The sequence below is a fragment of the Primulina tabacum genome, chromosome 7, assembly GCF_025594145.1.
Source record: "Primulina tabacum isolate GXHZ01 chromosome 7, ASM2559414v2, whole genome shotgun sequence".
Lineage (NCBI taxonomy): Eukaryota > Viridiplantae > Streptophyta > Magnoliopsida > Lamiales > Gesneriaceae > Primulina > Primulina tabacum.
Window position 1 is genome coordinate 38998401 of NC_134556.1, and position 16174 is coordinate 39014574.

General features: G+C 33.2%; 1 protein-coding gene across 3 annotated transcripts; it reads right to left on the reverse strand.

Annotated features, from left to right (window-relative positions):
* Positions 1-709: 709 nt before the first annotated feature.
* LOC142551892 (putative membrane protein At1g16860) lies at positions 710-4876 on the reverse strand. 3 transcript variants are annotated; one of them, XM_075661361.1, is made up of 6 exons: positions 4749-4876; positions 4339-4437; positions 2771-3754; positions 2532-2687; positions 1796-2010; positions 710-1319 (listed from the first exon to the last, which is right to left on the reverse strand). In XM_075661361.1, exons 3-6 carry the CDS (start codon positions 3644-3646, stop codon positions 1130-1132), a joined length of 1437 nt encoding a protein of 478 aa, XP_075517476.1. In that variant the 5' UTR covers positions 3647-3754; positions 4339-4437; positions 4749-4876; the 3' UTR covers positions 710-1129. The 3 variants fall into 3 exon arrangements, with proteins under 3 accessions (XP_075517476.1, XP_075517479.1, XP_075517477.1); XM_075661364.1 differs by having other exon boundaries at positions 4307-4437; XM_075661362.1 differs by lacking the exon at positions 4339-4437.
* Between the last annotated feature and the right edge of the window lie 11298 nt (positions 4877-16174).

The window sequence follows — 16174 nt, forward strand, 5'->3', positions numbered from 1 at the left end:
AAAGGGTATAATATGCACTTAAAAATGGTATAACATGTCATACACAACATATAATACTTGTACAAAATACATCGATTAAGTTACTAGTAATATAATCCGTTGAATTACTTCAATATATAAAATCGTTTATTTTTATTTTTATGACATAAAAACTCGTGCAGTATTTGGTGTATACGAAGTAAATCTTTGGAGTAACATGATACTCTGCAAACCATGTTGATTAGGTAAATCATATTAGATAAGTTTCGTATGACAACCTTGCCCAAAAAAGTGTCTGAGAATCGAACTCATGATTATTTGTCAAACGCTCGTCTACCTCCGACTAACACAATAATCTACGAATCCCTCTAATCAAATAATACACTAGACAAATCATGTAGGATAAAATGTTAGAAACAAGAATTCAACCCACAGCTATGGGCCTCTACCAACTTGAACATTTGGTTTAGTAAAATCGTTTCTTACTTTTACCAATCGAACGTCAAAAAATTTACTTTGCTTCTTCAACAAATAAATGACATTATTTATTTGGATCTTTATCGTTTCTTAAATAATGGCCTTTTAAATGCCCAAATTTAATGCACTATTAAGGCAAAAACCATTCGAATCTAATCTAATATATAAATATTCCAAAAACACGGGCAAGAAAGGGGAAAAACGCAAGTTTCAATGTCTCAGAATATCAAATTTGATCTCATCTCCTCAATCCTTGACCAAAATAGTTTAACTCCAATTTAAACAAAAATATACAAAATCACAGCATATATTTTTACAAAATATGGAGTACATATTTCATTTCCATGCATATTGATAAGAGCAAGTGGCCAAATAGCCACAAAGAATAACTCAATCAAATGAAAGCATCGATGTCTAGTAGTACTTCGCTATTTTTAACACAACCAATTTTCAGAGGAATTACCAATCAACCAGAATAACTCTACTTAGTAAAAAATGAATCCGTCAACGTCTAAAAAACATAGGCTTCCCTCCATGAGACCGACGACCCCCTTGGAAAAACCTCCTCAATCAAAACGAGATTAAAATGACGCCAAAACTATACAAACGGTTAACTTTAGAAGAATTTGCCTTGTGGTGCTCGATGCAAAACCTGATATGCAAACATTGAGAGTTACACTGGTATAACGTCAATACTTGAGGCGTCGCAACTCAAAACAATGCCTTCAAGACTGGCTGGAAGAATGCATTTACTCCACTGACAACCAGTTGAAAAGGGTTCGGCCGGAGGAACAATCATCAAAACATTTTCATTCCGTTGCACGACTCCCATAACGCATATTGTGCTACCTTCTTTGATGTATCTGTTATATATATTTATAAGGATAAGAGAACGAGTTTAGGCTAGGGATCGAGAGTCGAAGCTGACTTTTCTAGCCTCAAACAATCTATCGGCCATTGGATAGTATAGATGTTGCGTAGATCCCACTTACATCCAATCCAACATGGGTAAATGGATGTAGAGGTTAAAATTGCACACTGTGTTCTGTCATGGATAATGGTAGAGCAGCACATAGAGAACTTAACCTCAAAATAATTCCAGGCATACAGAAAAATAAATAATCCTACGGGAAAATTTTTGGAGGCAGAGCCTCTATTTCCTGCTCTGCCACTGAACAGAGTCAGGCTTCTTATCACAGGCAGTCAAAGACAACTTCAAACACAATACAGATTTCACCACTTCATTCTCGAAGAGATAATGTAGTGTCACTTCAAAATCACGTCAACAAGAATTATATACATACATGAAATGTAAGAAGAAAAGACTTTAAAATCTCACCCTTCTTTGAGTCGCATTACACGGTCATCACTGGAAAGGTTTCTTGCCCCCAACCATCTGAGAAATTCAGGAGACTTGACCACGTTCTCCAATGGATTGACGTCGACCAAAACAGATTCATCTACATATGGAGTCACCTTTGCACCATAGCCAGTCTTAACTAGCGCCCTCAATCCAGATTGGTAGTCAGATATATAGAAATCAACCACGTGCCTCTGAAGTCAGTTAAACACTTATCAGTCACTCTGTCCCTTGGGTAGCTTTAAACAGTTGCATGACAATAGACTCTCTCCCTCTCAGCCAAGAAAATTCTGAGGACTATTTTGGGATCACAGCTTTGTTTTATTACTGATAAATTGGCAAGCATTTGAAAACCAAGACATTGCACAATACACATAATTTGTTTCGTATACTGAATAAAGCAGAAAGCCCATCTCAGTAAATTTTAGAGCAGGCACAACAAACCATAATTACCTCAACCAAATTAGGTGAAACCAGATAAATTGATTAGATGGAAGGCCGCAGCCAACAAATGAAAAATCCCAGAAAATTTGAGAGAGAGAGATGTGCTGAATCAAACATTATATAAGAGGGTGGTGACAACATCGACGACTCAATAATTACAGGGCGGCGTAGCTCAACATGTGGCTTAACACAGGTTGTTTCTTAGGGAGCCATTTCTGCTTTACCTAAAAGAAAACTAAGGAACAGTGATGAATTAAAAGTCCTTTCTTACCTCTAATGATCGAAAGCCCCAGGTAAAGCGGCGATGCATGGGGTTGGCAGCTTTTGAGTCCCATCCCCGGTACTCATATAAACTCGTGGAAGTATAAACACATCTGGGAACTTTTTGGAATGATGATTCAAGAGGAATATTTCCACAGGTGACAACCTTCAAAATTTTAACACGTTGCTCGTTAGGAGAGTGGTGTAAGTGCAGGTTTGAAATCAACAAACACGAGAAATGTCACATACCCCAGAAACCTTGACGAATTGGCCATTTTTTGCAGTTCTTAGTTCTGCATGTGGATAACTAGCTATATAATCAGTAACAGCTCTTCTTCCCCAACATGTGTTCCAGGCAAATATGGTGGCCACTGCTGCAAAGAGAATAACAACCACGGCAAGAAGGATGGGACTACGAACTGCTCCAAGGATGAAACCTCCAGCAATAAATCCCATCACAAAGAGAAGAATGATGGACCAGAGAATTGGCTTCGGAAAGCTGTTGTGGATGGAATATTCATCAACCTGGTTAAGGTGGGTGACAGCCTGGTTATTTAAAATAGAAGCATGATGCAACTTCATCGAGCTCGTAGATTCCAAAGGACCAGATGACTTTCTAGGAGCCCCAGCTGAATTCAGGGGGCCCGATGTAATAGGTCCAGATGTGATGAGGCCTGTGGTTGGGAGAACCGGAGCAAGAGTACCTGAATTTTGACGAGAAACGGCTGTTCCTCCACCCTGTGGACCAGATGATTTTTTTAATGGTTCCCCGTGTTTATTAAGTGGTCCAGAATTTGTCTTCTTCAACGACGCAGACCCAGGAACCCCTCCAGAAGAAGAGAAGGAAACACGATTAGCAGAATTTAATTGCCCGGAGTTAGAAGTAGCGCCACCAAATGAACCTGTCCTAGTAGGAGCATTATTTATAGGGCCAGATTTTCGGGATCTTGAGCTATCTATAGGGATGTCCAACATTTTTCCGAGTTCTCCAGACCTTTTGATATCACCTCCAGTGTAAGGCATGGCAACCGAGCTCATTGAGGGAGTCCTTTCTTTTGGCTGCTCAGGCCGGCCTGATACATAGAGGCCATTGCTCAACTGATGCGAAGGAAATCGGGAGCCCATGACTCTTAGTGATCCACAGAAACCAGAGAACCAAATTTATTTAGGAAAATCAATGAAAAAATCTTGAAAGATTAACATAGCATATCCACCTCCAGCGTCATATCAAACCTAAAAGACAGTACAACAAGTGTCAATAAAAGCACACCTTTCTCCCAGAATTGAAACATTAACACCTCTTATGAAACAACGCAGGAGTTGTGATTTCAAAAAGGAAATTACTAACCCTTGAACCTACACAACCTTTTCCAGGTATCCTGAAGGAGTGTCATTATTCACTAAAAACTATACGAGGAACTTAGCATTTGTCACAGAATTCAGAAGAAACTAAGAAATCTCATAAAGTATAATTGAGGATTCACGATGGTCTCAGCGATGCAAAAAAATAAAATTCAAGAGATTCCCAGGTCGTAGTTAAAATGCATAAAATTAAAGCTGGTTCTGATAAAGTTAATTAGCACTTGGCAGAAACTCGTCACTAACAAATTTTACAACAAAACGAAAGAGACCCATATCCTTATTCTCCATATGCACGACAATTTGGCGCATAATCTATTAAAGTATGATTCATCAGCCCAAAATCTACAATAGATATCCCAGATCTGGAAATAAGTTAGCGGATGGCCATCAAGGATACAGTGAACAAAATCAAATAGAACACACTTCTTTCTCAAAGAAACCTGCACTTCAATTACCAGCAAAAGAATCGGACATCACCAGACTTGATATTCAACATCAATCAAGTTTCCCATTGTCGAGCATGGAACACAACCACGAGGATCCAAGAAGAATAACTGGAAGAAAAATTACCAAATAACTCGTGTACTAAGCAGTGGCGGATCAAAACCAAAGAAGACATTTATAAGTTTAGATTTAAAAAAAAAGGTAGGAAAAATCCATTTTCGGACAAGTAGAATCCCAAGAATCACGAAGACTCGCAACTAAAAGCAACAAAGCTACCAACTTGGAATCAAAAACCCATAATACAAACTAGGCATTTGAGGGGAAAAAAATTAATTCACCCATTTTGATCAAAGAACCATAAAGAAAACATAAAAAGTAGCTCCAGAAACCGAGAATAACGAACACATTGAGCGTAGAATACCCAGAGAGCCATGGAGACATGGAGGATCGGAGGTTGTGGAAGTTGGTGAAGATGTGATAAGATAAATCAGCGAGATATCAGGCACAGTGTTGAAACTGAAAGCACACTTCACCTTCTTGTTTATGTTATATTCTATCAGCTTCTGCTGGCATTTTACGACCTTTTATATTACTTGGAATATACATTTCAATATTTTCATTACAAACCCAAAAGCTCTAGAATATCTAATTATTTTTTATTCTTCATAATTGTATTAGCACATCTTTAGATAAAAAAAAAACTTTGGAAAACCCACAACCACTACTCCTCGAGAATTTGCATCGGTTAAAACTTCGAATTTTTACATGATATTATGCAAATCATATCAACCAAATAAACCTTACTGTAAAATTTCTTTGATTTGGTTAAGATGTATTTGAATCTAATTTAGAAGAAAATGATTAAAAGTGATTTTGGAAAGCTGGGTATATCTTTTTATTTATTAAGATAAAGATAGGTTGCATCTACGGATAAAAAAAATGGATTTTAGAAGACAGTAATACACTTTAAAAAATAAGGCAATTTAACGGAGACTAGTTTTTTTAAAAAATAAAAAATAAACCCACAAATTCAATTATAAATCAGAAATGTAAAGAGGTAATTTTGAAAATCATTATTCTGTAGCATTTATTAATAAAAAAATTAACTAATTTTTTAAAAAAAATACTGTGAAGACATGTTTTTACATATTTTTTACTGACAATGTGTGCATGATTGGTTGCTTTGATTATGTTATAATAATTTGCTTGACAGCTCTTAAAACCGCAAGTGTGTTACAATTTGAAATGTTTAATAATTGTTGACCATTTTATTTATGCAAAAACAGACGGCCTAATGGGTCATATTGTGTGAGACATATATCTTATTTGAGTTATTCATGAAAAAATATTATTTTTTATTGTGAATATCGATATGGTTAACCTGTCTCACAGATAAAGATTCGTGAGACCGTTTTACAAGATATATATATATATATATATATATATATATATATATATATATTCGGTTTAATATATATATATATATATCGGTTTACTCATCAGCGGCTTTTGTCACGTTTCTATTTAGACATAGTCTAATCTTGCCATAATCAAACTTCTTGTTAGAAAGGAGTTAAATTGCAATAAATGTGTATATAATGTGTATGTAAAACTTTTTTATGTGTCTATGATTCGTAGTTCATCAAACGCCAAATTAATTAGTGTGTGACTAGGTATCGATTTTGAAACTCAATTATAAAAATTCACTCCCCAAATTTTAAAAAAACATGTATAATCGTTGTGAAAAAACGAAATATTGCGATTACTGTGCAAACATGAATTCTAATAATTTAGGAGATTCACATATTTCGTGTGTACATATATGATCAATTACATTCTTTAAAATATAAATTTGTCATAAAAATTGAATTTAATAATCAATAATATAATTAACGTAAATTATAAATCAGATAACATGTTGAGTAGATCTTTTGTGAGATGGTCTCGCGAATCTTTATCTGTGAGACAGATCATCCATACCGATATTCACAATAAAAATTATTATTCGTATCATAAAAAGTAATACTTTTTTCATGGATGACCCAAATAAGATATCTGTCTAACAAAATACGATCCGTGAGATCGTCTCACACAAACATGTTAGGCAAAAACTTGTGTGAAACGGTCTCACGGGTTGTATTTTGTGAGACGGATCTCTTATTTGGGTCATACATGAAAAAAATATTACTTTTTATGCTAAAAGTATTACTTTTTATTGTGAATATCAATAGAGTTGACCCGTCTCACATATAAAGATTCATGAAACCTTCTTACAAAAGAGTCAATCTACATATTTTAGGAACCGAAGAAGGAGATTCACAAATGATATACAACATGCAATCTTTATTTATTTATTAAACCTCGAGCTAACAAAGGCTATGGATATACTGTAAGATTGTATGTGGTCGATTAATCAAACATACCACCGCAAATTAATCAATAATTGGTCGATTTTGTTGAAAAATATATTTAAAATGTGAGTATTGAATATTTGAATGTTGAAAATAAGAGTTGTAAATATTGAAAATTAGTGTGTGATGATGTAGGTAATGATGTATTTTATTTTTGGATTATTTGTAAAGATTTCCTATAAATAGATCTCTCATTTGTGAAGAAAATCACAATTGAGTAGAGAGAAAAATATTATAAAGTGTGTAGTTTGGTAAATTTTGAGAGTTTGAGATTTTTACTTTTTACCATAAATTTTTACTTTTTCACAACACGTTATCAGCACGAAGCTCTAAAAGTCCTACATAATTTTCCAAGCTCCAAACAGAAGAAAAAGGTAACAAAAATAATTATATTTATTTTACTGTTATTTATTTATTGTGTATTTATTTAATATACAATATAATGTTATTATTAGAAATAATAAAAATAAATTTTTCATAAACTTGTTATAAATCCTGGGAGGATGTTAAGACGACATCCCACACTCCCGGTAAGGGATACGACAAGTATAAAAGCCTATAAGGTTTTTAAACAAAATAAATTATGACACTCATTATAATATTATGATATGATATACATAATTATTTAAACATGTCTAATATTATATATATCATATTATTACCATAAAATTATACAAATACATACCTTTATTTTTTTTGTACCCCAACGGTCATAAATGGTAAAAAACGGCTAGTTTTTGCCCTATAAATATGATCTCACAAACACATTCCATCACTCCAACTTTCTCTTCTTTTCTAAAAATTATTCATCATCAAATTTTTCGAAGAAAAAAGAAGATGGCTTTCTCAAGGATATTTTTAATTATTTTGGTTATCATACTCACGAGTCTTTTATTTATCGGAGAATATCCTCCTCGTGCGTTTTCTTTATTTTTACAAATACTTGTACTTGTTGTTTATCCGTTACTTTGTATTGCAATAATTATTAACTAATAAAATGCATCGTAATTTTTTTTAGTACCACCATGTCAAATTTAACAAAGCTCGAATTTGTTGCGCTCGACATCACGGGAAAGAATTATATGCCATGGACTCTAGATGTAGAAATGCATCTTGAGTCATTGGGTCTAAGCGAGACCATTAAAGAAAATGGCATATGCACGTCACAAGAAAAGGCAAGAGCCATGATATTTTTGCGTCGACATCTCGACGATGGATTGAAATGTGAATATCTGACTGAAAAAAATCCCATGGCTTTGTGGAAGGGATTAAAAGAAATATTCGAACATATAAGAGAAGTTATACTTCCGACCGCCCGGGATGAATGGAATACATTGAGATTCCAAGACTTTAAAAAAGTCAGTGATTACAATTCGGCGATGTATAGAATAATCTCGCAATTAAAATTTTGTGGACATGAGGTCACAGAATCTGAGATGCTTGAAAAAACATTTTCCACGTTTCATGCATCAAATATTACTCTACAGCAACAATATAGAGTACGTGGATTCGCGAGATATTCTGAACTCATCGCCTGTCTTCTTGTGGCGGAAAAAAAACAACGAGCTATTAATGAGAAATCATCAGTCCCGACCCACTGGATCAACAGCATTTCCAGAAGTAAATGCTGTAAGTAAAAATGAATTTAAACCTGGAAACCAAAATCAAATTCAAAGACAAGGTTTTGGTCGAGGTCGAGGTCGAGGTCGTGGACGTGGACGTGGACGTGGAATTGGCCGTGGTCGTGGTCAAGGCCGTGGTTTTGAAAATAATCGAGATAGTTATTTTTATAACTCATCTCAAAAGAACGTCCCAAACCATCCACAGAAAAGGCATCATGAGAATACAAGTGTTAATGAGAAGCACTCAAAAAGATATGAAAGTTCTTGTTACAGATGTGGTACTCCAGGACATTGGTCCAAAGTTTGTCGAGCCCCTGAGCACCTTTGTAAACTTTATAAAGAATCATTAAAGGGGAAAGAAAAGGAGACCAACTTCACTGAACGCAGTGACCGTTTGAGTGATTCAACTCATTTTGATGCTGATGATTTTATGAATGATTTCTCTGGAAATAATCAATATGTTGGTGGGATAGAAATGAACAATATTGATGCTGCAGATTTTCTCAACGATTTCTCTGAAAATGAACAATATAATGGTAGAATATAAATGTACAATAATCTATTTTTCATGTATTCATAGAATAATGTTTTATTGTATAATTATGATTTGTGTTATATTTAAATATATATTGCAAGTAATTTATTTCATTGCATATTTTTTTGAAGTTCAAATATGAAAAATGCTATGAGCAAAGCTGAAGTTTGCATACCCGATAGTGGTACAACGCACACTATCCTCCGAGATAAAAGATATTTCTTGGAACTAAAACCAACAAAAACAACGGTGAATACAATATCAGGTCCTGTAGACTTGATTAAAGGATGTGGTAAAGCACAATTTTTGTTACCTAATGGTACAAAATTTTTGATCAATGATGCTTTATATTCACCACAATCGAAAAGAAATTTGTTGAGTTTTAATGATATATATTCCCATGGGTATGATACTCAAACAATGAATGAAGGGAATGAGAAATATATGTGTCTTATCACATATAAATCAGGAAAGAAATATGTGATTGAAAAACTACCAATGCTCCCTACTGGATTGCATTATACACATATAAGTCCCATTGAATCAAACATGGTAGTTGATAATTCTTCGATATTAACCAATTGGCATGATCGATTGGGACATCCTGGTTCAACAATGATGCGAAGAATTATAGAAAATACACATGGTCATCCACTGAAAGACCAGAAGATCTTTCAGAATAATAAGTTTCAATGTAAAGCATGTTCTCTTGGAAAACTTATTATAAGACCATCACCAGTCAAAATCCAAACTGAATCACCAATGTTTCTTGAACGTATTCAGGGTGATATTTGTGGACCAATCCATCCACCATGTGGACCATTCAGATACTTTATGGTATTGATTGATGCCTCCAGCAGATGGTCACATGTATGTTTATTATCAACTCGAAATGTTGCATTTGCAAGATTACTTGCTCGAATAATAAAATTGAGGAATCAATTTCCCGATTATACAATCAAGAAAATTAGACTTGATAATGCTGGTGAATTTACTTCCCAAACTTTCAATGATTATTGTATGAGAATCATTGTTGAGCATCCTGTTGCTCATGTACATACACAGAATGGATTGGCTGAATCATTGATTAAACGTCTGCAAATGATTGCTAGACCAATGATTATGAAAACAAAGCTCCCTATTTCTATATGGGGACATGCAATTTTACACGCTGCTTCATTAATTCGCATCAGACCAAGTGCATATCATAAATACTCCCCATTGCAGCTTGCATTTGGTAAAGAACCAGACATTTCTCATCTGAGAATTTTTGGATGTATGGTGTATGTGCCTATTGCACCACCGCAACGAAAGAAAATGGGACCTCAAAGAAAGGTTGGAATTTATATCGGTTATGATAGTCCATCAATCATTCGATATCTTGAACCTCAGACAGGCGACGTGTTCACAGCACGTTTTGCTGATTGTCATTTTAATGAGGAAATCTTCCCAATGTTAGGGGGAGAACAGAAACATACCGAAAAAGAAATTACATGGTATGTATCATCATTGTTACATTTGGATCCAAGAACAAAACAATGTGAAAAAGATGTACAACAAATTGTACACTTGCAAAGAATAGCAAATCAAATACCAGATGCATTTGCAGATACAAAAGGGGTAACTAAATCATATATACATGCTGCAAATGCCCCTGCTCGAATTGAAATTCCAAAGAAACAAATGGAAGATACTCATGATGTCATTAAACGCCTGAAGCGTGGAAGGCCAGTCGGTTCCAAGGATAAAAATCCTCGAAAAAGAAAATTCATAGAGAAACACGATGATCACAAAATAAAGAATGACGTTTCTGAAGAAACACATGATGATCACAAAATAGAGAATGGTGTTCCTGAAGAAACACATGATGATGAAAATGTTCTGTCAGAACCACAAACTGACGAGAATCATGAAATCTCTATCAATTATATTAATACTGGAAAAATATGGAACCGAAAGATATAGATGAAATTGATGATATATTTTCTTATAATGTGGCAATCGACATCATAAATGATAACGAAGATCATGAACCAAAATCTTTTGGTGAATGTAAAAATCGGCAGGATTGGATAAAATGGAAAGATGCAATCCAGGTTGAATTAAATTCGCTAAATAAACGTAATGTTTTTGGACCTATAGTCCTTACACCTGAAGGTGTAAAACCTGTTGGATACAAATGGGTTTTTATTCGAAAGCGAAATGAGAAAAATGAAATAGTAAGATATAAAGCTCGACTTGTTGCACAAGGTTTTTCTCAAAGGCCTGGAATTGATTATGAAGAAACGTATTCTCCTGTGATGGATGCAATTACGTTTCGGTATTTGATTAGCTTGGCGGTATCTGAAAATTTAGAAATGCGTCTTATGGATGTTGTTACAGCTTACTTATATGGATCACTTGATAGTAATATATATATGAAAATCCCTGAAGGATTTAAGATGCCTGAAGCACAAAGTTCAAAACCCAGGGAATGTTATTCTGTGAAATTACAAAGATCATTATATGGGTTAAAGCAATCAGGTCGAATGTGGTATAATCGACTAAGTGATCACTTGATGAAAAAGGGATATGTAAATAATTCAATATGCCCTTGTGTTTTCATTAAGAAAACAACATCCGGATGCGTAATTATTGCTGTATATGTTGATGATTTAAACATCATTGGAACGAATAAAGAAATTCAAGAAGTTGTGTCATACTTGAAGGAAGAATTTGAAATGAAGGATCTTGGAAAAACCAAGTATTGTCTGGGTTTACAAATTGAACAAAAAGAATGTGGAATGTTTGTTCACCAGACAAATTATACAGAGAAGATCCTTAAACGTTTTAATATGGATAAAGCAAATCCTTTAAGTACTCCAATGGTTGTTAGATCATTAAACATAGAAAAGGATCCATTCCGTCCATGTGAAGATGATGAAGATATTCTTGGTCCAGAAGTACCATATCTAAGTGCTATCGGTGCCCTTATGTACCTTACAAATTGTACAAGGCCTGATATATCTTTTGCCGTGAATCTGTTGGCAAGATTTAGCACATATCCAACAAAGAGACACTGGAACGGAATTAAACATATATTCCGTTATCTACGAGGAACGACAGACTTGGGACTTTTGTATTCAAAAGATGCTAATCCAAGTATAATTGGTTATGCTGATGCTGGATACTTATCTGATCCACACAAGGCACGTTCCCAAACTGGATATGTATTTACTCGTGGAGGCACTGCAATATCTTGGCGTTCTCAGAAACAAACGCTCGTAACAACTTCATCAAATCATGCCGAGATTATTGCACTACATGAAGCAAGTCGTGAATGTGTGTGGTTAAAATCAATGACCCAACATATCCAAATTTCATGCGGATTATCATCTGATGAGAAGCCTGTGATACTATATGAAGATAATGCTGCATGTGTTGCTCAAATGAAAGAAGGATACATAAAAAGCGACAGAACTAAACATATTCCTCCTAAGTTCTTCGCATTCACTAAGGAGCTAGAGAAGAATAAATATATTGATGTTCGTCACATTCAATCAAGTGAAAACTCATCAGATCTCTTCACAAAGGCACTTCCTACGTCAATATTCAGAAAGCACATATATAATATTGGGATGCGCAATCTACGAAATTTGTGAAGAATTGTTCGTGTCAACATGAGGGGGAGTTTACGTGACTGCACTCTTTTTCCCTTACTATGGTTTTTATCCCGAATGGGTTTTTCCTAGTAAGGTTTTTAACGAGGCAGTATAAAAACACGTAATGAAGACAATCATTATGATCATCATCACAAGGGGGAGTGTTGAAAAATATATTTAAAATGTGAGTATTGAATATTTGAATGTTGAAAATAAGAGTTGTAAATATTGAAAATTAGTGTGTGATGATGTAGGTAATGATGTATTTTATTTTTGGATTATTTGTAAAGATTTCCTATAAATAGATCTCTCATTTGTGAAGAAAATCACAATTGAGTAGAGAGAAAAATATTATAAAGTGTGTAGTTTGGTAAATTTTGAGAGTTTGAGATTTTTACTTTTTACCATAAATTTTTACTTTTTCACAACAGATTTCACAATAAATTATTTTAATTATATAATATAATATTTTTCTGAATGATTGTACACTATAATATTGTGATTTAATAGTTTCGGGCCATTAAAATATTCGAATACAAGAATTAATTTCCCATCATAGTCCAATTACCTTATTTAACCAAACAACTCAAGAAATAATTAAAGTCCAATAATTAGTTAGAAATTTTTTGGATTTTCGGCCCACTTTGACGGGCAGGAATTGACATTTCACCATCCTCGCGGGCCAAATATTTTTTTTTTAAAATTTATAAATTCATAATAAGAATCTTGATTAACGAACGTGGCTTGATTTGTTATATGCAATTATTTGGTCGATGATTTTAAATTTCGAAATAAAAAATAAAATTAAAGATAAGAATTTTCAGTTGAATAGAACATTTGTTGCTGCAAACATAATACATCCGTTTTTCAATAGAAGTGAGTAGTATAATGGATTAAAGGACATATTCCATTGTGAATAATGGCCTTCAAAACTTTTTTCGAATTTATTCGTGATTTTTTCTACGAACAAAGTATTGGAAGAAAGAGAGACGAAGAAAGAATGTGTTTTAACAATAGTTAATGGACTTTATATTGGGGTTTTAAAAAAGATGAAAGAGGTGGTTCATCCTACCGACGGATTGTTCTTCAAGAATTTGGTGATTGTAGAAAGACGATTATATATGGATAGCACGAAAGATGGTTATATAAATGAGATACTGCGGACAATTGTTTTGTTATGGTTGGTAAATGATTCAGAGACCTATTCGAGTTGGAACAATGGAATTTCTTCTCCCAGCTTGGTTATGCGTACATCATAGTTGGTTTTGTCCAACATTTTTATTCCGAATCGGACTCAATCAAAAATCCCTCTTGTTGGGCAGATTTTGATATTGGTCATAAATTGGAAAGAGGGCTTTGCCAAACTTTAACTTCTGGGCTTCTTTCACATATGGTTTCTTAGTTATTGTTACTTATCAATAGCATATGAACATAGTTTATCTGCTCTAAATTCAAAGTATCAAAGAAAATGCAGATAAATCAGCTAACTTGAGGAAAAAAATGATTTGAAATGTCTATAAAGAGCAATCGAGAGGTGTGAAATTCTAGAAGTATCAAGAAATTAGAAATTCAATACTCAATACACAGTGTTATTGAATGTTGGTTTGTCATAGATTTTTCTAAAAGACTTGTTTAATTTGAAATAAAAAAATATAATATAATGATTATCCGAATTGGATACTGTATAACCAAAAAGAATAATTTTAAAACAAAAACTTCAATGAGATCGTCTCACGGGTCGATTTCGTGATACAGATATTCTATTTGGAAAAAAAAGTAATTCTTAATCAAAAATATTATTTTATTATAAACATGAATAGAATTGATACGTCTACTTGTGAATTTTGGTATCTATTTATGAGTATATTTGAAATCTTCTAGACTTTTATAATAATATTTTTAATCTTTTACTTGACAAAGTTTTATATGGTGTCCATCAAATGAATTGATTTCCAATTTTTACCCTTTTGCCGGTGGATTCTTTTGATTCGATGGCCCACGTTAAAGTTCACGGGGCCTGATTTGTAGGAACGGAGATTGAACGAAATTTAGAATTTGCCTTGTATTCAATTCATCGTGGGAATTTCTGTTAATGATTTTGACTAATTGTGGTACATTTCATTAAGCCATCATCCTTACATTCAAGGATTGAAAAATGGATGATTTCATGAATCTGGAAACTATATTTAAGTGATGTCCGGTGCCATTAGCACACTTTTTGACCAAGAAACATTTCCATGGTCGGGAGGATTTAAAGTTTTCCAATATTTTCCGAAGCAAATTGTGAATTTAGAAATTATTACATATGCAAAAATAAAATAAAATAATCATGAGACGCATCTTCAATCCAATCAAACATATAAAAAGTATTACAATTTACATCGTAGGTATTATTTTTCACTGCAAAGCATTTTTTTAGTTTTGTTATAAAGAAATATTGCGTGATATATACTCATTTGCGTGAAAAATATTATATCTAAAATATTATTTTTCACTATTGATTATACATAGATCTATGAGAATGTGATATATAAGACGAATGCTTACATATGAATGAAATCCTTCTCCTTAAAAACACTATTTTTAGATACTATATGTTTAGTACCGCCTAATATTGATGTATCTCTAAGATATCCGGCTAAACATTTATTTAATTTAATATTTGTCTACTCAATTTAGACCCTTGTCTCCTTTTATTTAATCAACCGACAATTCTCTCGTATTTAATAACATGTTCCAAACCCGTTTAAAAAATTTAACTTTATGGTATAATTCTAGTCTTTATCATATATTATGTGATATAATTTAAATATAGAATATAATATTATATATAAAAAACGATTATGAATAATAATATAATGAAATCAATACGTATGTCTAAAATAAAGTTTCCACGTAGGCTCCTTCATGTCGCGTCTTTAGGGAGCACTTGAAAGCAACATACAAGTTCTAAGAATGTAACGTTATCCTTAAAGACATCGTTGTGAATCAACGGTGGAAATTTATTAATACACGCCAGACTAAGATTTTTTCAATGGATTTTATATACGAGGATAGATGTTCTCTTTTAAATGTATTTTTAAATAAGGGTAACATGAAATTTTCGAGTTCGGAGTAATATGTGAGTTTTTTGATGTAATTTGTCGGGAATGATTTTCGCAAATTCGACATTTTGAATATTTGTTTACAGATGAGAAAATGTACATGTTTTTGTTTCTAAGTGGTTTTTGGATTTATCATGCTATGCTGTGTAAATGGACAAGAATTAATTAGTTAATGAAATTCTAACAAGTTGAAATATCATTTTATGTTGTGTAAATGGACAAGAATTAATTAGTTAATGAAATTCTAACAAGTTGAAATAATTGATATGCATGCCAAGTTCAACTAATCTTGGGGAAGTGGTCCTCTCAAAAAATTTTCTTTTCTGTTTTTTTTTTTTTTTTAATATATGCAGATGAAAAAATTCGATTTTTTTTTAAAACAAATAAATACGACTAAATTTTATCCCACAACGAGTCTAATTTAATATGGAGTTTTTTTGTATAATAGTAAATATACAATTTATTCAAGATTTTTTTTTACTGTGTTCGTTTTAGGAATTTCTCATTCACTTTATTCGAGGAAAAAGCGTTATT

What these genes read in the sequence shown, in the direction of transcription:
- LOC142551892 (XM_075661362.1), bottom strand. Translation starts at nt 3,646, where the DNA reads ATGGGCTCCCGATTTCCTTCGCATCAGTTGAGCAATGGCCTCTATGTA. An exon ending in GGGGCTTTCGATCATTAGAG is followed by an intron (nt 2,011 to 2,531) that starts GTAAGAAAGGAC and finishes AACTGACTTCAG; the next exon opens with AGGCACGTGGTTGATTTCTA. An exon ending in GTAATGCGACTCAAAGAAGG is followed by an intron (nt 1,320 to 1,795) that starts GTGAGATTTTAA and finishes TATATATAACAG; the next exon opens with ATACATCAAAGAAGGTAGCA.